We start from the raw sequence: 21,625 nt of genomic DNA on the forward strand, positions 1-21,625 counted from the left end.
CCTGTGTTGCAGTCAAGTCTTCATTGGTCTGCACTTGAGTGAATGAAAGTTGCTGCCATTTCAATAAGAACAAAATCACATTTCACTTTGGAAGTGTGCCCCTCAGAATTTAAATTGTTTTACATTTAATACAAACAATGCAGTAAATTCACAAAAACTAGTCAAAAGACACTGTAAACATTGCATTTCAAAAACAGAAGATCTGACAGCATGGAACTACGGCATCTTACATGGTGAGGCCTCATCCAAATGAATCAGTGTCGAAATACACCTAGGATGTATAAACTGGAATTAAGAATATAGGTGTGGCAATCTCATAAATCAACAATTGACAGTGTTTTGGAAACTTAATTTTAAAAACACTGAAACTTCTGTCTTCTTACATGTCCCTGTGGCAAGACAAATAACTCAAAGGTTGCTCCTGATGACTGTACCAGCTGCCTGTGAATAAGTCCAACAGCTGTGTAATAGAACATGTCTGAATGTGAATGGATGGGTGTACTGTAGTGTACAGTGTTTTGAGTGGTCGTCAACACTGAAGGTAAAGTGTTACAGACTATTTACTACGGAGGAACACGTGAATCTGCTCTTGCACAAAATGGAAAATGACTAATATACCTGGGCCACACGGTCGGTGTAGTGGTTGGCACTCTTGCCTCTTGTCCCAGGTTCATGACCCGGTCGGAACGAGGGCTGTTCTGATTCAGAAATGTGTCCACTTCAATAAAAGCTCTGTCTCTCTCCAGCAGAATTGTCCCAGCTCCACCTTCAGGTGTTTTGCCGATGAAATCAAAGTCCTCAATAAGGAGTGGGAGTGGATAACTGTGAAGAACCGAGGAATCAAACTCAACATGAAACTGAAGAGACTGGCGGAGTCCTTCAACCAGGTGAAAGGCTGACCACAGATTCATGACAATACACACACTTAAAGATTGAAATATTTAAAACATAGGTCATTTCTCTTTCATACTTCTTTGTTCCACCCTGGTTCTGTTATGCACTGATGGCATGCTGTGCCCAAGCATGTAGAGTTCAGCCCACTGTATCATGTTAAATAAAAATACACACACACAAAGCACAATGGTAGAATGCCAAGCTCGTATAAAACAGAAGGTTGAGGAGGCACACAAGAAACTCTATGAACAGATAAAGGTCTGCATGGCTCCAGAAAGTCGCCTGGATACAAAAATTCCAGGTGCTGGTATGTAAAACCTAATGACATGTTTCCACCGGCTCTACTCGCCTTGCCTCGGCATGGTGTGGTTAAGTTGTGTTTCCAATAGCATAGTACCTGGTAAGCGCACTGAGTACTATGCGCACTATGCGCGACGTCTCCAGACTGCCAGCCACTGATTAGTCAGAGTGCTGTCACAGTAAGAGACCGCCGACACAGAAATCAAGCTGAACAATGCCGAACTGTATATTAGTTAAAACTACTTAACAATCCTAAAACGTGGGTTACATTACGTTACATGTCATTTAGCAGACGCTTTTATCCAAAGCGACTTACAATTGAATTAAGTACAATCAGCCAGGGGTGGAATCAAACTTGCAAACATTGCGACTATGATGTCTTTCGCACACAGGGTACCAGAATTGTGTGTAATTGTGTGTAAAACCAAGTCACCGCAGTTTCATGCAGCCGTGCAATGATGACTCCGCCCATGTTGAGTAGGTACTTTTTTTGTAGTGGAGATGCAACCTAAACCGTGCTGACACGAGGCAACCCGGGTCCATAGTGGAAAAGGGCCATAAGTGGTTAAGTTAAGTTAAGTTTAAGGGTAAGTCCTGCTGCACCGATCACTGAACCTAGTTAGCAGCTTAACAGCTCTTTGCACCAAATGATTTATTGTCTGTATTGTCTTTTTCAAAATAAACCCAGAGAAAAAAAGACACTGTGGATGTGCACAAATAGGAAATGGAAAACACCCATTTAAAAAACAGAGAGGTCATGGATCCTTGTCCTTGAACTCAGATTATTTGTGTGTGTGTGTGTGTGTGTGTTGTCCACAGAAGGAGACCGGGTGTCGTCAGTGTGAACTCCTGAGAGAGCAAACTGCAGAGACTTTCCTCAGTAATCTGAGTACTGTTCTCATGATGATGAACAGCCAGTACTGCCCATCCCCCTCCCACCCAACCTCCCCACCAGACACACACACGTGGACACACTAGAGTGAAACAATGGTTGTTTATCAGAAACAAACAATGTACTGACAATGTGTCAGTACCTCAGTACCTTTTTAAAAAAAAATAAAAAATTGAATTATTATTACCAGGAGCAACAATAGCTCAGTGGTAGAGCTGTCAGGCGCAACTTAACCCCACATTGCGCCTGACAGCTGCGGCGTGTGAATGGTGAGTGGTTGAAAAGGTGTATGTCATGTTGTACCTGCACTAACCACCATTCAGTGGTAAACTTCACCATAACCTCATCGGGAAGTTGGAGGGTGGGCAATGGGAGGGTATGAGGGTTATTGTTGGGGTTTTCTTTTCTTTAAAGTTTAAATTTCAGTTTACCATGCATATGTCATGATACTACTGCCTTGTATAAATTGCCTTGTTTTGTCTGGAGAAGAAAAAACGAATAAAAAGATTGGTATAAAAAAGAAAATGCGCTGCACATAGATGCGTTGTGTGAGTGAATGGGTGTGAATGGGTGAATGGCACAACTGTATCTCTCACTGCTGTACTGCAATTTATATCTGCTGGATGAGTGTTAGTTTCATAACAGTGTAATGTTTTATAAAATATATAGTATAATATTATCGTGCATCATGAAAAGAAGCACTAGCAATGAGTTGATTGTGGTGAATTTGTATTAACTAAGTAAGTTTTCTGGAAAATCAACAGTGTATCGGGAGGGAAAATAGTAGAAAGGAAAACAACGGGGGGAGACGGATGTTATTCCAGGTACAAGTATGAAGGGAAAGGAAGCCTTTATCAAATCGAGCAGAAAGAAGACAAACACAAAAGTAAAGAGGAAAGTAATGACAAATAAAATGATGCGAAAGAGAGGGAAATAGATTATGAAGACAAGACGGAAAAGTTAGGAAATGGTGAAAATGATGGTGGTACCAAGGTAGGGAGGAGTTATAGATATAAACGTATTATATAAATTATAATAGTCTGTAAAGGTCACTGTAGTACCACCATTACATAAGTAGAAAAAACCTGCTCATTGTGTTACGTTTTTTTGTTTTTTGTGTATGTGTCCAATGGCGTCTTTGCACAAGGGTCACGGCCCCACCAGAAAGCGCTGCTGTGCAGGGGAGGATTATAAGCTTTTATAAGTTTTCCTGTGTCAAAAATGTTGTTGAGCACAACTTAATAAATTCAACTTTATCCCCAATGAAATGTCTGCAGTTTTCCTTTGATGAACGCAATTTCCTCTGTAGGCACTTTGTAGTGTAGTTGTATGTGAATAGTTGGTTGTGCCTGATGCTGCGCCTCCGTTTTCGCTCGGTGTGGCACAGCTGAGATTGCACTGCGCACTTCAGTTTCGGCAGTGGGGCCCACTTCATATTGGCTGATTTGAAGCAAGGGCATGCACTGCACAGGTCTTGCTTCATTCATTCATTACATGATGAATCGAGTTGATTACCTAGCTAGTGTGCGATTCAGCACTTGACTACTTGAGCAGCAGTTGGAGATCAAACGTTTAGAACCACATCGGCTGGAGGATTGAATCATTTCTCAAGAGGGAAAAGACAAAACCAGGTCATGTATGAAAATTATATGTGGTATTCCTGGATTGCATTATAAGATGTTCATGCATGGCCCCACCAGAATTTCCAGACCAAAATCGCCACTGCGTGTCACCATTGTTTGCCAGTGTCATTTTGCGTTATGAAATCAGTTTGATATAACGCAATGTTTGTCAAGATGTCACTAAACAAAAAATAAAAATTTAATGTAAAAACCAATGAGCAGAAACACAATAAATACAATAAATTAACAATAAATTGTGTCAAACTAATTTGACTGAATCAATTGTTTCTGCTTACTTTTGTAGGTAAAAGTTTGTGTCTAACAACATGTTAAAACATGCAGACATTAATTGGACACTCAAACTGACCATAGGTGTGTGGTTGTTCGTCTCTATATGTTAGCCCCCAATGGACTGGTGATCTTTTGCCCTTTCACAACTGGGATTGGCACCAGGCCCCACAACCCTCATATGGAGGATAAAGTGGTAGACGATGGATAGCTGGATGGTTTGAGGAGCCATCTTCAGGCTGCCTGTGAGACCAGCCCCTGGGTCAAAAAGACAAAAGTCACACCAGACCTTATTGGTGTCTTTAAAACAGTCAGTGACGCACTGCTTTCATCACCTGTGAGCTGCTTCAATCGAAAAATAAGACAAAAATCTCACTGAATCAAAGTGTATTTTAAAACAAATGTGAATTGTATTTTAAAAACAAAATGAACTTAGATTTACAGACATTCGTCAGAACATAGGCATCATCGATATTTACATGAGCAGCTGATTCTGACTTATGTCACTTCTCTTTAAATCTGAAGGTGGAAGACACAGATGTCCTTCACTGTTCCTTTTGTGTCCACGGTGATGTCCTCAAACAAAGACTCCAATCGTAAAATATATGAAGATATTTATTTCTGACGTCCAAAAGTTTTCAGTCCAAGATGAAAAAACTGTAAATGCTGACGTCACTGGAAGTGGGATGACATTTTTTGTTGTTGATATGTTTATTTTCTTGTTTGTTTGGCAAACTTCTAAAACTAAAGCGTCATCGTCACAAATACCTGCCGCGTCATTCTTCTGTTTCAGCTGCAGCAGGTATTTATGAACGCGCAGCGTCAACTTCGCTTTTGCGCATGCTCAGTGGAGTCGTGGACGCAGCACAGTGTCCGGGTGTCGGTACCGGTACCGGTGACCTCTCCCCCATCCTCAACTCTCGGGTTTGTCCTTGTTGGGACCCATGAACTCCACCCCGTCGACCGGGATGTCTTTCTCCTTGATGGCCTTCTGTACACACCGCTGGTACTTCCGGAAGGTCTCGGTGCACGGGTCCTCGCTCCGGTCCCCCTTCAGGAACTTCTCGGCGAACCAGCGGTTAAAGCACTGGTCGTAGTCCCTCTTTAGGTCCGTACAGGACTCGCCCACGCTGTTCATGTCGCCTGAAAACAGAACACAGACGAACCGCGAAAGAAAACCCGACCAACGGTTGTTGTCAAACCGGCAGCGACGTCAGTAATAGCACGCTCTGTGCTGCGTCACTAACCTTGAGGCGCTGGCTGTGATTGGCTGCGTCGAACGTACGAGAGGCACGACTTGTCAGAGATCGTATATTGTGAGAAGACAAGCTACTCTGTAAAATCCCCGGTGGACCACAAACTATGGGGTCAACGTTCTGCACCGTCACGAAGACGTCCAACTTGCCCCTTGGGAAATCCTTAAAGGGAATCCTTAATGGAAAACATCACAGCCTCATTTGACTTTGATATTCTATACAGAACACATCAAAGGCTATGGGTTTAAGGAAGTGATTAAAAAGAAAAGTTCCTAATTAGGTATGTTGTGATACTCTCACTTAAATGGGGGTTAAGAAGACGGACTGGAGGGTAGCATCACCCCGCTCCCGTAAAAAAAAAATTAGACGTAATTGTTAAATATGCATTTAAAAATACTATTTTTGAAGAACAGGCGGAGTGAGACCCCTGTATCGTCTTGACGAATCGCCACCCAAATCCCGCGAGAGATTTGAGCAGCCTGCCGAAATCTCGCGGTTTTCCGAAAATACGTGAGAGGGACTGCATTCACCAAAGTAAGGTGATTCTTTTTACTTTAATGGACAAAATAACACGATATAACTCGTGATTTGAATTAGGTCATGTTTGTAACCGCCACTGGACTTATTAGGGGAAATTAGATTGCAAGTGTGATGGCGATATGTGGAACGTTACGTCCATGCTAATGACACTAGCATGCTTTGCTAGGCTGGGTGCTAGCTTATATTAGCCACTCAGGGTACGTTTAAGAAACTCTCGCAAAGTGTTTTACTTTTTCGTTGTTGCTGTTTATCCAGGGCTACGTCATGTCTGATAGCGAAGACAGTGACTTCTCGGACAACCAGAGCGACCGCAGCAGCGACGGGGAGGCCGAGGAAGTGGAGGAGAATGAGGTATGCTAACCGCTAGCTAGATGTGGTAACCGCGCTATTAACGTAAACACAGCGGCTCAGTGAGTCTGCCACTGCCAGGAACTGATCCGGGTCCACTGAAGCCTTTGTAGCCCATTAAAGCTGTATCCCGGAATTTATTTATGACGTGTAAAACTGCACATGTCCGGATTAAATTGACTGTGGTAATAGCAAATACATGTGTTTAGTTGGTATGTGTGAGACGATCACTTTTTGGCACAACACCTGTCTTTAGGTGGATAAACACAACACACACGTTGTTCCTGTGACGACGATATAGTCAGATTCAGATCCGGGAATTCAGGGGGAACGTAATGCTAGGGAACATTTAATTTAATTGCTCAAAGAAGGGTTTATTGATGTTAAAACTTGTTTGACTTTTAAGAAAAACTGGACATTTCAACATCCAGGACTTACTGGTTAGTGGAAGATCTAGAGGTTTTTAGTGTATAGATTTTATTGAGGGATGAAACAATTACTCGATTAATCAATTAAGAAATTAATCAACAATTTTGGTGTGAGTGTTTATTTTATTATTAAAATAAATTTTCTTATTGTGAACATTTCCTGGTTTCTGTGCCCCATTTAACAATTTTAAATAGATAATTAAAACTGGATCATTTTAGTTTGAACAAAACAGGGCATTTGAGAATATCATCATTTCCCAGTTTGAAAAACACTGATCAACATTTTTCAACATTTTCTTTCCAAAAACTTAACATTTAGTTTTAATGATTTCTTTGTTATATGGAGCAAATTAACTCCAAATAAACTTCCAAAGAAAAAATCTGAAAACTTGTTTTAATTCTTTAATAGTTGGCGATTAATTTAGTTATTGATTATAATTGAGTAAGTGTTTCAATTATACCATGTTTCCATATTTGACATCTAAATATTGTGGTTTTTGACTTTTGGACCTGGTCTCATATGATTCAAGGCAGTGGTTCTCAAATGTCTCTACTGTGGGTACCAATTAAGTAAATATTGAGCGCTCTCCAAGTAACATCCAAGTCTCATGAAATGGTTATTTTTTGTCCATAGATGTCTCATGATAGAAAATTTCAAATTCCAATGAATAAATGCATTGTCCTTGATGTCTTATGATCACATAGGTTTGAATTTAGTTTGTCCACAAATATTCAAGTACATGTGGACTTCATGTCTGGTCACAATTACAAATTAGTTTTTAATGAATCTGACCATGCAGATGTGTCCACTGTCAATCAGTGCAGGAGACAGGGAGAGAACAAGAATGATAAGTATTATAATATTTCAAACTTTAGACGAAAGAAATGTGAAGATCAGTGTTGATATTGTGGTGTTGAGTACAAATAAAGTGTGGAATGGGTGCTGAAAAGGAAAGGACATCAACCGTGGAGGTGATCTTAGATGCTGAGGACGCAAGCACACAAGGAGATCATGTGCTGTGTTTCCATCATAAATCCCAAGCAGCATTTAATGAATCTGCTGTCTAGTTTGGAATATTCTCATACTGATTTGACAAGTCGAATAGTGGTTTTAAATTAGAACCAGATCCAAAATGGCCCAAAAGTGACACGTCACAACCAAACCGTCTTTCGTAATATTCCTCAAACAGAAGTGTAAGTCAGTTTCCCCTCAAGTTTAGCCCTGAAGTCAAGAATTGTAAGCTGTGCATCCTATGCTGAGAGGTCAGGAAAATCTTGAGACTTTATATGTCTCTGTCTTTCCTTTTCTGGAGGAGACGGCTAGTCCGGTGGGCAGCGACAAGGTAGCTGAGGAGGAGGGAGAGGACCTGGAGGACGAGGAAGAATATGATGAGGAAGAGGAGGAGGACGATGATGAGCGTCCCAGGAAGAAGCCAAGACACGGAGGATTCATCCTGGATGAAGCCGGTATTTACAGAGGATCTGTCCCCCTCCTCTTTCTGTTCTCTGCTTGTCCCTGTCTGTCCTTGTCCTCCCTAGTGTCTCCATGCTCTGCTTTCTTACCTGTTGCCTCATAGGGATGAGTAGAGCTTAAACGTGTCCATTCTTTGTTTCCTTTCTTTGCAGACGTGGATGATGAGTATGAGGATGAGGAGGATCAGTGGGAGGAAGGAGCTGAAGACATCTTGGAGAAAGGTGAGAACTTGGATCTGTTCATATCAGGCACTAATACCCATTAAGTAAACATAAGCCAAACGTGCCTCTCTTTTTATTATGGAAATTAAAAAAACTGCCCAAAACATATGAACAGGCTTGTGGTTTTATTTATAACCTGTAAATCTGATTTAAAATGTTTATCAGATTGTAACATTATGTAAATAAATGAATCAGTGTGACTGACTGTTGCATCACTGTTAGTTCATCTCACTAGCATCAGAATCATGGCTTTGTGCATGTGAGTGCTCAATCTAAACAAACAATATTTATGAAGTTGGACTGCATTGATTTAGACGGTTTTACATCAATAAGTAAATAGAACACGCGTCCTAAACGTGTTGACATGTTAAACCTGTGCAATGTGTTTTCTGACTGAACTCTCTCTGTCTTATTGGTGTTCCTTTCTGTCATGCATGTCCTCTTCAGTTAACGGTAATTCTCTTGCTCTGATGCCTTTGTTTATATCTATGTGTTGATGAAGCAGATGGAACATCAGTTTCTTCCATCTGATAAAGTCCATGTCCCAGAATGTATTAACCCCCACCTCATCCCAGCACAGCTGTATGTGTAAATGTGTATCTTAATGGGAGGAAGCACAGAGGGCAAATCCATTTTTGGCTTTTTGAACAGCAACACCTGAAGATGATTATTGAACGTTTTAACACCTTATTCTGGATTTAAGGAATAGTTTAGTTGTTTTTTTTGTTTGTTTGTATGAGATACTTATAGACAGTGTGTTACTTGCAGGTGAGTGTACGCTCAGTGAATACGCCAACAGGGTCCAGGGAACCCTGATTTTTGCTACATAACAAAAAGCTCACCCATGACAGATTTTACTTGGTAAGCCTTTTGTTAAGTGGCTAAAATTCTGTACATTTTTCCCTGTTGTCCTCGCTGGCAGCCACGTTATCACTGAGCTTGCACCTGCCAACCCCCTGCTGCTTCTCAGCACTGGGAGATCAACATACTGATAACATACTGACTATGTATCAGTACATCAAAAAATGTAGGCACACAGACAATAAAAGATGGTTTCACACACTCACAGTATATGTGGAGTGTGACTCCGTATCCAGATGCGCACTAATATTTCAGCTGCTTAGTTTTAATCCTGATCTGTGATAAGTGATTCCACCTTCAGAGAACCAAGTGTGATCATTTGCCTGACTTGCGGCCTAGTAGCAAACCTGTCACGTTTATTTATTCATTTATTCATTTATTCATTAATTCATTCATTCATTCATACATACATGCTAATGAATGTGGTCAAAGCTTTACATGTTGCACATGGTAACGTACAACCTCACCACAGGTGGCAGTGCAGTAGAAACAAAACAAGCAGTTACAGTCTCGCCGTTTAGCTCTGCAATGTATCGACAAAAGATCATTATTGAGCATAATGTCCTTGATTGACTAGGAAGTGAAGGCTCCTCCTTGTGGTTCTTGAAAATAAAGGCAGGCTAGAGAGCTTTTGCAAGCCACACACATGAAGTGGTAACAGTTTCCCCATTCATGATTATCCTGATAATGAAAACCATCAACATGATAATATCGGAGAAACCTACATTAAGAGATGCTCCATCCACATTCAATACATAGGTTTTATTCACTTTGTACTCTATTTGTTAAAAAATAGGGAAATACTGCATTCACGTTTTCTTGACTTGGACAGATATATTATTGATTATTGATTATCACAGAATCGTTGAATCATGATTTTATGGCACGTATCGCAACGTATTGTGAGGTAGCCTGTGATTCCCACCCGTGGTGGCGTTTTATTTCTACTCCACTTCATCCATGAACATTGAACCTTTCATTGGCTTCATGCTTCTATATGCTCTGCAGTCACATTAATGTGTTTGTTTCTGTTGTTTTTTTTTCTCCCATCTTGGTTTGTGTCGCTGCTGTGACTCTGCTCCTTTGTGACGTGTCTGGCTCCTACTGCTACTCTTCCTTCATTTGTCCTGCTGCTCCCTCCTTCAACTTTTCTTCTCTTCTCTTGGTCTCTCTTTTTCTCTTCCTCCGCTCGCTGCTGACCTTTTCACCTCCTCCCTCTTTCTGACTTTTGATCTTTTTCTCTATCCACTTTTCCCCCCTGCATTTATCCCTCCTCCCTTCTCTTTGATGCTTCCTCATTTCCTTTTCTTTTTCTACTTTGCCCATACCCTCTTACCTTCTTCTTCTACTCTCCGATTGACCACGAGCAGAGGAGGCTGAAGGTAAATCTACTTTTTTTTTTTCTTTAACAGTCACAATCATTTACTTTTTAATTTTGATATCCTCAGTAAAGGAATCGTTAAACATTTATTGAATTGTGTTTGCATGAGTTAATGACACAGTGCTGACTACACTAGGAGTGTCCCTGGGGTGTATCAAACCATTCATTTGATATCAAATTAACCCTATTTTCTCTCCTGTGTAGTGTCAAACATCGACCATGTGGTTTTGGACGAGGATCACTCTGGATCCAGGCGGCTACAGAACCTCTGGAGGTAACAGACAATTATTTGTTGCATACATGACAAGTATAGCAGGTAATATAATGTGAAAGCTACACCAAGATTCACAGAATGTGAAAAAATGAAAGCCCTGGGTTGATAATGTTTTTGCAGGGATATTTTGAACCTTGTTCTTTTTCGTATGTGGTCAATAAACACTAGTTTATCTCCATCAGCTGAACAGCTCATGTTCTTACTGGAGTTAATGGAAAACAGACTCCAGGTGCATGTCTTTGTGAAGATACTTTCTAAACATTCTAAACATTGCTCATATTATTTCTTTCACAGATCTTTGATTAAATGTATTTTTGTGTCTCATTGTCCAACTGTGTGTGTGTGTTGATGTGTTACAGAGACTCCAGAGAGGAGGCTCTGGGTGAATATTACATGAGGAAATATGCCAAGTCCTCAGGAGGAGAGCAGTGAGTAAATTTCTTGATAGTCAGTTTTTAATTTAATCTATTTCTGAAGGCTTTTCGTTTTGATGTTTTCTCGCAACTGCTGAACGTCACCCGGATTTTCAGAATAATAATGTTAACTGTTGCTTCTCTTCCTCTGTGGTGCACAGTCACTCTGGAGGCTCTGAGGAACTGTCGGATGACATCACACAGCAGCAGCTGCTTCCTGGTGTCAAGTATGTAAAAAAAAAAACACTCATTCACCAATTGACATCTAGATCAGTATCTGTGCTTTAATGTTAAAATGTGTTTGTTGCCATCAGGGATCCAAACCTGTGGACAGTGAAGTGTAAGGTGTGTAACCTTTATACACACACATACACACACTCATACAGTTACACACAGCTCATAAGAAATTTAACATAAAAACCAGCTAGTATTGATTTAAAAGAATGTATTTATTTACACTGCAATATTGGGCAAAACCAAAAGATGTGAGACAAGACTACAACATGAGAGAAACAGAACTGTCTTTAAAACAGAGCTTATCTAACTTAACGAAAAATAAATGAGAAATAAAAGCCTCACTACTCTCAGAAAAATACATCAAAACAATCATAAATACCTGGAGTGTTAACATAAAAATCCTCTGATGTGTACAAAACAAAATCAGTATTGAACTGCAAACCTTTACCCCAAATGTGTGGAAAAACTCCAGAACCATCAAAAACCCTAGAATGCCCTAGAATAAAAACACTGACTCATTTTCTGTTAGACAAAGGCAAAGTGTAGTGGTACACATGATAATCAAAAGTATGTCACCACCACAGACAAGGAGCTGAACTTCTATAACAAATAAGGTGATTCAGGTGTCTTGGTGGAGAGACATGTGGCGGCAGCAGGGAGGAGTAATGCATCCCTGGTTTAGAATACCGAGTCACACTGGTTAATTGGCACAGAGTTGGGCATTCAGCCGCAGCACACACACGTTATTACTCAGATACACACACAGACACACTTACTTCACTTCAGTTAGAAAATACACATATGTCCTGACCTTGTATTTTCTTCCTTGACAGATTGGAGAAGAGCGAGCGACAGCCATTGCATTGATGAGGAAGTTCATTGCCTACCAGTTCACTGACACAGTAAGCAACTGTTACCTGTTTTATTACATTTTATGACATGTTTAATTACTTTCATGCAGACCCCGCGAAGATGTGACACTGACAATGTTTGCTTCTGTCTTTCGGATTAAAATGTGAAAACATGCTTTATTCAAGCTGTTGGTCGCACTGTAGGTTGGTTGTTGACTGTCGTTGGCTGGAATTGTGTTTACTCTTGTGATGTAAATGCTGATGATTCAGCGGCCAATGATGTGAAAAGATTAGGGTCGTAATGAATAAAGTATATGTGCGGAAACTTTGAGGCTTCCTGCTTTTATAATCAGATTACTCATCACACACCCCACAGCCACTGCAGATTAAATCCGTGGTCGCCCCTGATCATGTTAAAGGCTACATCTACGTGGAGTCATACAAACAGACGCATGTCAAGTCAGCCATCGAGGGCATCGGGAACCTGAGAATGGGCTTCTGGAACCAGCAGATGGTTCCCATCAAAGAAATGACAGATGTCCTCAAGGTCGTCAAAGAGGTCACCAACCTGAAGCCCAAGTCCTGGGTGCGACTGAAGAGAGGCCTGTACAGGGACGACATCGCTCAGGTACCAACTAACGCTACCAACCCATAGAAACATTTTCTATGTTTTACAGCTAAGTTAATTCAAACACGTTCAGCTTTTGTTTGATTTCATGGGTTTCATGCTTTCTTTCTCTTCAGGTTGATTATGTGGAGCTGAGTCAGAACACAATCTCCCTGAAGATGATCCCGCGAATAGACCTGGCCCGAATCAAGGCCAAGATGAGTCTGGTACAGCAAACTCTCACTCACGCTTATCTTGCCTCCCAATCAAATGATTAAGAAGATTCAAATGCTTTATTGTCATGTGCAAAAACAATAAATTACAAAGAAATGTGTCTTACTTTCACTGCCCGATCACTAATAAACTCAACTTATAAAAAAGATTAGAAAAAATATCTTCTTCCAACCACATCTCTTTATTAAATTATGATTAACATGTGAAGCTCCAAAGTAGCCATTCTCTTTTATTCTTATAACTTTTGTTGTTTGGGTTACTCAGAGTACTTTTTTTTACAGTGAAACTTTAGTGGAAGAGGAGTAGAAGAAGCCTGGAGAATAGTAGTAGATGCTTACTCCCTTACATAGCAATTGCCCAGCAGGAACCAATTATATAAATTCTATACATGATATAGTGTGTGTTTCACAGTTGACTGAAACTGAATAAACTGAAACTGCATGTCTTTGTACTCTAGAAAGATTGGTTCTCAAAGAAGAAGTACAAGAGGCCTGCTCAGAGGCTGTTTGATGCTGAGAAGATCAGGTACACACAAAATTGAATTGAATTGAAGTGGTTGGTTGCACCTCCACGGTTAGTGTGACTTCATAATCAACATAAACTTTCCCAGAAACAGGTGTTGCATGTTTCTATTTCAGATATAGTGTCAAATACATGACACGTCATCCACACTAATACACATTACTGTTTCGATGGTTATTTTGAAAGTGATGATGATGATTTGATTCGTAGGTCCCTGGGCGGGGAGGTCAGCCATGATGGAGACTTCATGATCTTCGAGGGGAACCGTTACAGCCGCAAAGGATTCTTGTTTAAAAGTTTTGCCATGTCTGCTGTGGTGAGAATGACAGATCTGGTCTATGGTTACATCCTTAAACTGATGAGTGAAACGTATCACATTTATTTATTTATTTATTTATTTATTTATTGCATCAGATCACAGATGGCGTGAAGCCCACTCTGTCTGAGCTGGAGAAGTTTGAAGACCAGCCCGAAGGAATCGACCTGGAGGTTGTCACAGAGTCAGGTATGCCATGTTATCAAAAGGTGAGCTGACGAATAATGGTCAAGCTGAAGATGATCAGAACCTAGTGATGTTTCAAACTTCTATTGGTGTTCAGTCCATGTGTATACTATCACTCTTCATGAGCGTCAGTTTTTTATCAAGTCTAAAGGTGAAATTTGTGTTGCACACTTACAGGTAAGGAGCGTGAACACAACCTGCAAGCTGGTGACAATGTGGAGGTGTGTGAGGGAGAGTTGATCAACCTACAGGGAAAAATCCTGAGTGTGGACGGCAACAAGATCACCATCATGCCCAAACATGAAGACCTTAAGGTACTCACACACTCTCGCACTTAAAACACACAGATAATGTCTGAAGAGTTCTTTGTGGGGCCGAAAAATTTCTGCCAATCCTTGAAACGTCCCTGAAAATCTGAGATGATGGATCCAAACCGGGTCGCGAGGCCCAGACCTGACCAGATCTTCTGATAACTTTAACCAGTTAATCTTTAATGGCAAATTATCAAAACCAATAGTGTTGTGACTCGGACAAACCTCACCCACATTATTTTTTTCTTATTTTCTACTCACACACCCACCCACCCACACAAGCCTAATGATCAAATTTCTGTGTGCCTGTACACGTGCAAAGGTATTTCCACATGAAGCCCTATGTTGGGTTCGTTCATTCTAAGTTCAGATTGGTACAACTAAAGAAAATATCCTCAAGCCAAGGCCCATAACATCATAATGTCTAATAGAGGGTTAGTGTGTTAGGGGTTCAGTGTCTGAATTTAGTCAACAACTGACTTTCAAATGAAAGAAAGTTTCATTAATTGATCTTGTCATTATTTTTAGTTTTCATTTGAACTTATACACATATATTACATTGGATTATCATTTGGGGCCACACGATTGGTGTAGTGGTTAGCACTCTTGCCTTTGCAGCAAGAAGACCTGGGATCGAGCCCCGTCTGGTACAAGGTCCTTTTGCATGGAGTTTGCATGTTCTCCCTGTGTGTGGAGGGGTTTTCTCTGGGTTGTCCGGCTTCCTCCCACAGTCCAAAAACTCACACCACTGTTTATTTCTTGGCCCTAAAGGCTCTAAAAGTGAGTAATAGTTTATAGGACCAGGTCTGGATTGGATGGCTTCTGTGTTTTGGATCTGCACAGTTTAGTTACATCCGGTGTTTAACTTAAGATGACAGGTTTATAATGAATTAAAAAAGCTTTCTGCAACATGAGCCGTGTCTAACCAGGACCTAAAAACAAACTCCTTATTAAAGCACCAAAGCTGAACATACTCGTCTCACTTGTCTTTCTCCTCCTCTGTGTGTGTGTTTTGATGCAGGACCCTCTGGAGTTCCCAGCTCACGAGTTGCGTAAATACTTCCGTATGGGCGACCATGTTAAGGTGATCGCTGGGCGTTACGAAGGAGACACCGGTCTCATCGTCAGAGTGGAAGAAAACTTTGTCATACTCTTCTCCGACCTCACCATGCACGAGGTAAATTTTCACATCATGTGATAGAGACTGGCAATTTACTCAGATGTGTCAAGGCAACGTAACAAGGCAGAATCAAAACTGTGCAGACTCCTGCAAGTATTTCTCACCACTGGGGAAAAAAAGCATATTTATGTGTGTGCGCACAGTTGAAGGTGTTACCTAGAGACCTGCAGCTTTGCTCAGAGACGGCGTCTGGTGTCGATGCTGGGGGACAGCATGAATGGGGAGAGCTGGTTCAACTTGACCCACAGACAGTTGGAGTCATTGTCCGTTTGGAGAGAGAGACATTCCAAGTAAGAGTCTCATCGGGGATGTAAAGGGCAGCAAGTCACAGGTCAGCAGACACTGAAGGTAGAAGTGAATGTTAATTGAACGATTTGTGTGTCCCACAGGTGTTGAACATGCACGGGAAGGTGCTAACAGTGCGTCACCAGGCAGTGAACCGTAGGAAAGACAACCGCTTTGCTGTTGCGCTCGACTCGGAGCAGAACAACATCCATGTCAAGGACATTGTGAAGGTCATCGACGGGCCGCACTCTGTAAGGACACTGCTCATTGATCTGATAATGTTCTGTTAAGGCAGAAGACCGCTTGTCTGATGTCACCTGTTCCTGCTCATTTTTGCCAAGAAAGTAACATGAAATGTACCAACAGCACTCTAATGTGTGATAATGTGTCTCTGCTGCAGGGCCGCGAAGGCGAAATTCGACACCTGTTCCGAGGCTTTGCCTTCCTTCACTGCAAGAAGCTGGTGGAGAACGGAGGCATGTTTGTCTGCAAGACGCGACATCTGGTGTTAGCGGGTGGATCCAAGGTCTGCATCTGATTGGCTGATTGATTTGTAAATCTGGACTTCTATTGGCCACAGGGTTATCACATTAGTGCATGAGGGACACAGACAGTTTAGACTTCTGTCCCTGTTTTTCGGCAGTAATCAGTGATATGTTGTGTTCAAATGGAAAATAAAATGCCTTGTAATAATCAGCCCTTAATGCACTTTTGAACTCACTCAAATATTTAGTGTGGGCTGTAAGGATTGAGCAACCATAGAAATCTGATCTTTATTTATTTTCTCTTTCAGCCAAGAGATGTGACCAACTTCACTGTGGGAGGATTCGCTCCAATGAGTCCTCGCATCAGCAGCCCCATGCACCATGGTGGAGGAGGTAAGTGATAGAACAAAGACGTTTTTTCCTGCTGTTTTGTTGATGTTAGATGAGCAGATAAGATTGAGCTGAGCTCAAGGTCCCAGCATCATCTTTAGTCAAGTCTCCTTTAAGAACCTTTAGGACAAGGATCCTCGTGTTGCATGTCATTAAAAAATAATTAAAATGTTGTTTAGTGGCCATATGAAGCACAGTTGTTCACTAATGGTGCTTTCAACATGGTCCTCTGTCATTGCCCTCCAGGTGCGCAGCAGAGAGGAGGAGGAGGAGGAGGAGGAGGAGGAGGAGGTGGTGGCGGCGGCGGCGGCGGCCCTGGAGGAGGAATGGGAAGGGGCAGAGGACGGAGAGACAATGAACTGATTGGTCAGACAGTTCGTATCTCGCAGGGTCCTTACAAAGGTAAAATGGTGACAACGTGTGTTGTCACAAATTCATCAATCCTTGTTAAATGCTGATGCTGATGAATTTTTCCTCTGTGGCCCAGGATACATTGGGGTGGTTAAGGACGCAACGGAGTCAACGGCCCGAGTGGAACTTCACTCCACTTGTCAGACCATTTCTGTGGACAGACAGCGCCTGACCACCATGTACATACTCTGCTTTAATTTTCCATACTGTGTTCATGTTTTTTCTTCACTCATTGCTTCACTTCACGTCAATAAATTACTTTTGATCTAAGTATTACTTACAGCTGTTGCCACTTTCACTCTTGTTTGAGGTTTCCTTTTGATGTATTACCATGAGTTTCTAACACTACACTGATCCCTCCCTCCAGGGGAGCTAAGAGACACGGCGGAATGACGTCGGCACATGGACGCACGCCGATGTACGGCTCCCAGACTCCCATGTATGGCACCGGCTCCAGAACGCCGATGTACGGCTCTCAGACACCACTGCACGACGGTAAGAGGCACCATTTTACCAATTACTTTTTTTGTTTTGTTGTGTCATTAGTTTCATGTGTTAAGTCACAGGTGTTTCGTTTGCTTTTATGTTCACAATGCAAACTTTTTCCATGATGAGATCAGTGAGAAGTCAATGTAAAGTTAAATATTTGAAATTGAGCATAACATTTGTATGACACTTGTGTGAGTAATGCAATTAACACAAATGATCCAGTGACCACATTCACATGAATTAACACTGTATTAAATACAAAATCTCTGTATGTTCAGTGTGAACTTGCCATTATAATTGTCAAGGTGTTGCCATGCTTTCATAATGATCTTAATGTTGATTTACATACAGTGTATCATGTATCAGAGTTGATGAAAACAACAGAATCAGCAGCTTTAAATGTTAATAATGACGTGACTGCGTTTCTGTAACAGGAAGCCGTACGCCTCACTACGGCTCTCAGACGCCACTGCATGATGGGAGCAGAACGCCAGGTCAGAGCGGAGCCTGGGACCCCAACAACCCCAACACACCATCCAGGTAACACAACATGAATGTTTGTCTGTTTTGAGCGCAGTTGTTCTCTTTAATTTCCTTTCATTCTTTATTAAAAGATTATCATTTTCTACAGAAATGAGGAAGAGTACGACTTTGGCTACGATGACGAGCCTTCCCCCTCCCCGCAAGGGTACAGTGGAACACCCAACCCACAGACCCCGGGTTACCCAGAAGTCCCCTCTCCGCAGGTCAACCCTCAGTACAACCCTCAAACACCTGGCACGCCTGCTATGTGAGTAATTGCACAGACAAACACACACACACACAGAGATGACTGAGTAAATATTCTTCATCTTTTTGTCCTTAAATCATCACAATATTGATAAAACTGTGTTTGTGTGTTGCAGGTATAACACAGAGCAGTATTCTCCCTATGCGGCCCCTTCACCGCAAGGCTCTTATCAGCCCAGCCCCAGTCCTCAGAGCTACCACCAGGTGGCGCCCTCACCAGTTGGCTACCAAAACACGCACTCGCCAGCCAGCTACCATCCGACACCCTCCCCAATGGCTTATCAGGTAGGAGATGTGTCTGTTGTAAATGGGAAGGAGGAAACCTGACATAAATCAGTATTATATTCAGGTTCCATCATTTTACCTGGAATATTTTACTTGGCATGTGTCTGAATAAAACAGATGGGTCTTTTGTCAATGTTGGCTGTGTCTTGTTCTGAGCTCAGGCTCGATACTGAAGTGACAGAGCCTCAGCATAACAAGTTCAAGAGTTTGTCAGTCAGTGCTGCATCGAGCAATACACCGAGACAGGCAGGGACATGCATAATGAAAACATGGTTGCCCTCTGGGACACCAGTATACACTGATTTTAACAAAACGTTCACCCTGTAAAATCTACACCTACTTACATCTATGATATATGAATATATGTTTATCACACTTATCACCATTAGAATATATGGATGTACTATATACAATTGTCAGAAAGGTAATAGACTCTGCTTTTAACAGAAATCCTCTCTGATTTTGACATGGAACAGTGCTATGTTTTGTTACACTTTAGTGAGAATTTCTTGAATTTCTCTCTCCACAGGCCAGTCCCAGTCCCAGTCCTGTGGGTTACAGTCCCATGACACCTGGAGCGCCCTCTCCTGGAGGCTATAACCCTCACACCCCAGGCTCTAACATTGAGCAGGGCAGCAGCGACTGGGTGACCACAGACATTCTGGTCCGAGTGAAGGACTCCTTCATGGACCTGATGGGACAGACCGGTGTCATCAGAAGTGTTACGGTACGGAAAACACAGATTTATACAACCATTAACTAATAATTGTAAACGACCCAATTCTGACAGTTCCCCTCCATAGCTTCATGTTTTAAAGTTTAAGGAGTCAAGACCTTACAATAGAGAGACCCAAAAGGTACATGGATTTCATATAGAATATATATACTTTCACTTGGACTCATGAATTGACTGTTATGATTTGAGTGTCAAAGGTCACGGTGGCTCATAAAACATGTTTTATGAGTCTGGAATCAAAGGCAGTGAAGAATGAAATGAAAGTATGAGTATGAATAACAATGTTCTGTGTGTGTATTTGCAGGGAGGGATGTGTTCAGTGTTCATGCAGGAGTCGGAGAAGGTGGTCAGTATCAGCAGTGATCACCTAGAGCCTGTCACACCAACCAAGAACAACAAGGTAACAGTCACTAACAAGAAGTTGTTCCCAGTTTAGGGAAAAATGGAAAGTTACCTATTTATTTGAGAGTCTGCAGTGTTGATGACTAATGTTTAAGTTATCGTTTAGGTTATTGTAGGAGATATTGACACAGTCTTACATATAGCTGACTGCAGTTTACACCTTTGCCTAGAACCTTTCGTGAGCCAAACACATCAGACGTGTTTAATTTTCACCAAACCTTAACGCCCAGTAGACCAGCAGCCCCTCTGTCCCGTATTGCTAAAAATGTTTAGTTATTATAGACTAACGCCGGCCTTTGTTATTGCTAAAATCAATTTTTCCTGGTGTGTTTTCACTCTGTCTCATGCAGTGACAGTACCTCATACAACCATGCTTCAAAAACCTGAACTATCACTTTACCATTGCAATTACTGTCCCTGTGTGTGCAGGTTAAGGTGATTCTTGGAGAGGACCGCGAGGCAACAGGTATCTTGTTGAGCATTGACGGAGATGATGGTATTGTTCGCATGGAGCTGGACGACCAGCTGAAGATCCTCAACCTGAGGTTCCTGGGACGCCTGGAGCACTGAGATGCTTCTGAATGAGTGAGACAGAGACAGAGACAGAGAAAGACAGTGGGACACACGCAGAGTGCAGTGGAAGTACGGAAAACACAAACTTTGTTGCAGAGCTGATGAAATTTTTTATTTTTTTCAACTTTAAAGAAGTCACACACATACACGCTGCACAGCACAAAAATCTCTCCTCTGTTTTTTGTTGTTTTTTTTATTTTTTAATTAGTATCACTGTTTCTTATTAGTGCTCTGAGTCTGTTTTTAGATCATTGTTGTTTTGTTTATCCTGGAGTGGGACAGTTTAAAACAACAAAAACGCATCTATGTATCGTCAATAAAGTGTGAACCAGTCAATCCATATTTCTGCTTTTGCTTTTGTAGCAACGCGGCTCTTTCACGTGTCATGCAGTCGTGTTTCCGTGACGACAGAGAATACGATATTTTAAGAAAGTCATATTCCCAGCTCTCTTGCGCTGTCATTCATTGTCTTGTGTTTGGAGATTATTTGACAGTTTTACCAAGTACTGTCAATGAAAAGTAACTAAAAGTCAGTCTGAAAAGACCCTAGATATCACTAGAACACGTCCTGTCTATAGAGGTTTCACACACAAATGTGTTGAATCGTGAAATAAATGAAGGAGAAAACAACCTATTTTTACTTGAATAAACAAAAACATACCAGTGATTGTTCCACACACGGTCGGCTGCACTGAACATCCACAGCTCGTCTGTGACTGTTTGTGTGTCCGACTCTCCACCCACAGTAAATACAGTTGGGTGAAAGAAAGTCAGAAAGTCAGTAGATGTGTCACTTTTTAAGTCGCTAAATATGCACATGGAAATTGCATGAAATGTGAACAGACAGACATAATTCCCTTTATTTCCTTTTAACTTTTTTTTGAAAACGGCAAAGAAAAAGTTTGCGTTTACGTTTCTTGCTGTTTCCGTCTGGACGTGGCCTCAGAAATACAGGTATCACAGCCTGCACTTGCAATCACAGTTAATAACAGTTAAAATAACAGTAGGGGGCCATTTGTCACAATGTTGTTCAATTATGTTTCCTGAGTGTTTTTTATTTACAAACTTCTAAATAATTTTGAGTGGTGTGCCCCCTAGTGGAACACTCCAGTAATGTGCACAGCAAGTGCTTTAGTTTGCCACA

The 21,625-nt window shown here is 41.5% G+C and overlaps 2 protein-coding genes across 10 annotated transcripts; one reads left to right on the plus strand and one right to left on the minus strand.

Moving 5' to 3' along the window:
- Window positions 1-4,382: 4,382 nt before the first annotated feature.
- Window positions 4,383-5,604, minus strand: LOC122761687 (TP53-regulated inhibitor of apoptosis 1-B-like). Its single transcript, XM_044016927.1, has one exon. The coding sequence runs from the start codon at window positions 5,132-5,134 to the stop codon at window positions 4,910-4,912; it is 225 nt and encodes a 74-aa protein (XP_043872862.1). The 5' UTR covers window positions 5,135-5,604; the 3' UTR covers window positions 4,383-4,909.
- A 71-nt stretch (window positions 5,605-5,675) lies between these two features.
- On the plus strand, window positions 5,676-20,817 carry LOC122761686 (transcription elongation factor SPT5). Of its 9 annotated transcripts, none has more exons than XM_044016917.1 (31): window positions 5,676-5,791; window positions 6,048-6,143; window positions 7,879-8,035; window positions 8,195-8,263; window positions 8,711-8,716; window positions 10,495-10,506; window positions 10,710-10,779; window positions 11,139-11,207; window positions 11,354-11,419; window positions 11,507-11,537; window positions 12,263-12,331; window positions 12,657-12,908; window positions 13,025-13,114; window positions 13,579-13,646; window positions 13,854-13,959; window positions 14,058-14,148; window positions 14,323-14,459; window positions 15,478-15,633; window positions 15,780-15,926; window positions 16,026-16,172; window positions 16,322-16,447; window positions 16,715-16,799; window positions 17,043-17,198; window positions 17,284-17,386; window positions 17,575-17,702; window positions 18,131-18,236; window positions 18,328-18,486; window positions 18,602-18,770; window positions 19,300-19,497; window positions 19,811-19,906; window positions 20,338-20,817. In XM_044016917.1, exons 2-31 carry the CDS (start codon window positions 6,057-6,059, stop codon window positions 20,476-20,478), a joined length of 3,297 nt encoding a protein of 1,098 aa, XP_043872852.1. In that variant the 5' UTR covers window positions 5,676-5,791; window positions 6,048-6,056; the 3' UTR covers window positions 20,479-20,817. The 9 variants fall into 9 exon arrangements, with proteins under 9 accessions (XP_043872852.1, XP_043872853.1, XP_043872854.1 ...); XM_044016918.1 differs by having other exon boundaries at window positions 5,676-5,786; XM_044016919.1 differs by having other exon boundaries at window positions 5,677-5,791; window positions 7,882-8,035.
- The last annotated feature ends 808 nt before the right edge of the window (window positions 20,818-21,625 follow it).

The sequence above is a fragment of the Solea senegalensis genome, unplaced genomic scaffold (assembly GCF_019176455.1).
Source record: "Solea senegalensis isolate Sse05_10M unplaced genomic scaffold, IFAPA_SoseM_1 scf7180000014889, whole genome shotgun sequence".
Classification (NCBI taxonomy): domain Eukaryota; kingdom Metazoa; phylum Chordata; class Actinopteri; order Pleuronectiformes; family Soleidae; genus Solea; species Solea senegalensis.

Coding starts and splice junctions, on each gene's coding strand:
- LOC122761686 (XM_044016917.1), top strand. CDS start 6,057: ATGTCTGATAGCGAAGACAGTGACTTCTCGGACAACCAGAGCGACCGC. Junction 12,332..12,656: donor CCTACCAGTTCACTGACACA/GTAAGCAACTGT, acceptor CACACCCCACAG/CCACTGCAGATTAAATCCGT. Junction 13,960..14,057: donor GTTTTGCCATGTCTGCTGTG/GTGAGAATGACA, acceptor TTATTGCATCAG/ATCACAGATGGCGTGAAGCC.
- LOC122761687 (XM_044016927.1), bottom strand. CDS start 5,134: ATGAACAGCGTGGGCGAGTCCTGTACGGACCTAAAGAGGGACTACGAC.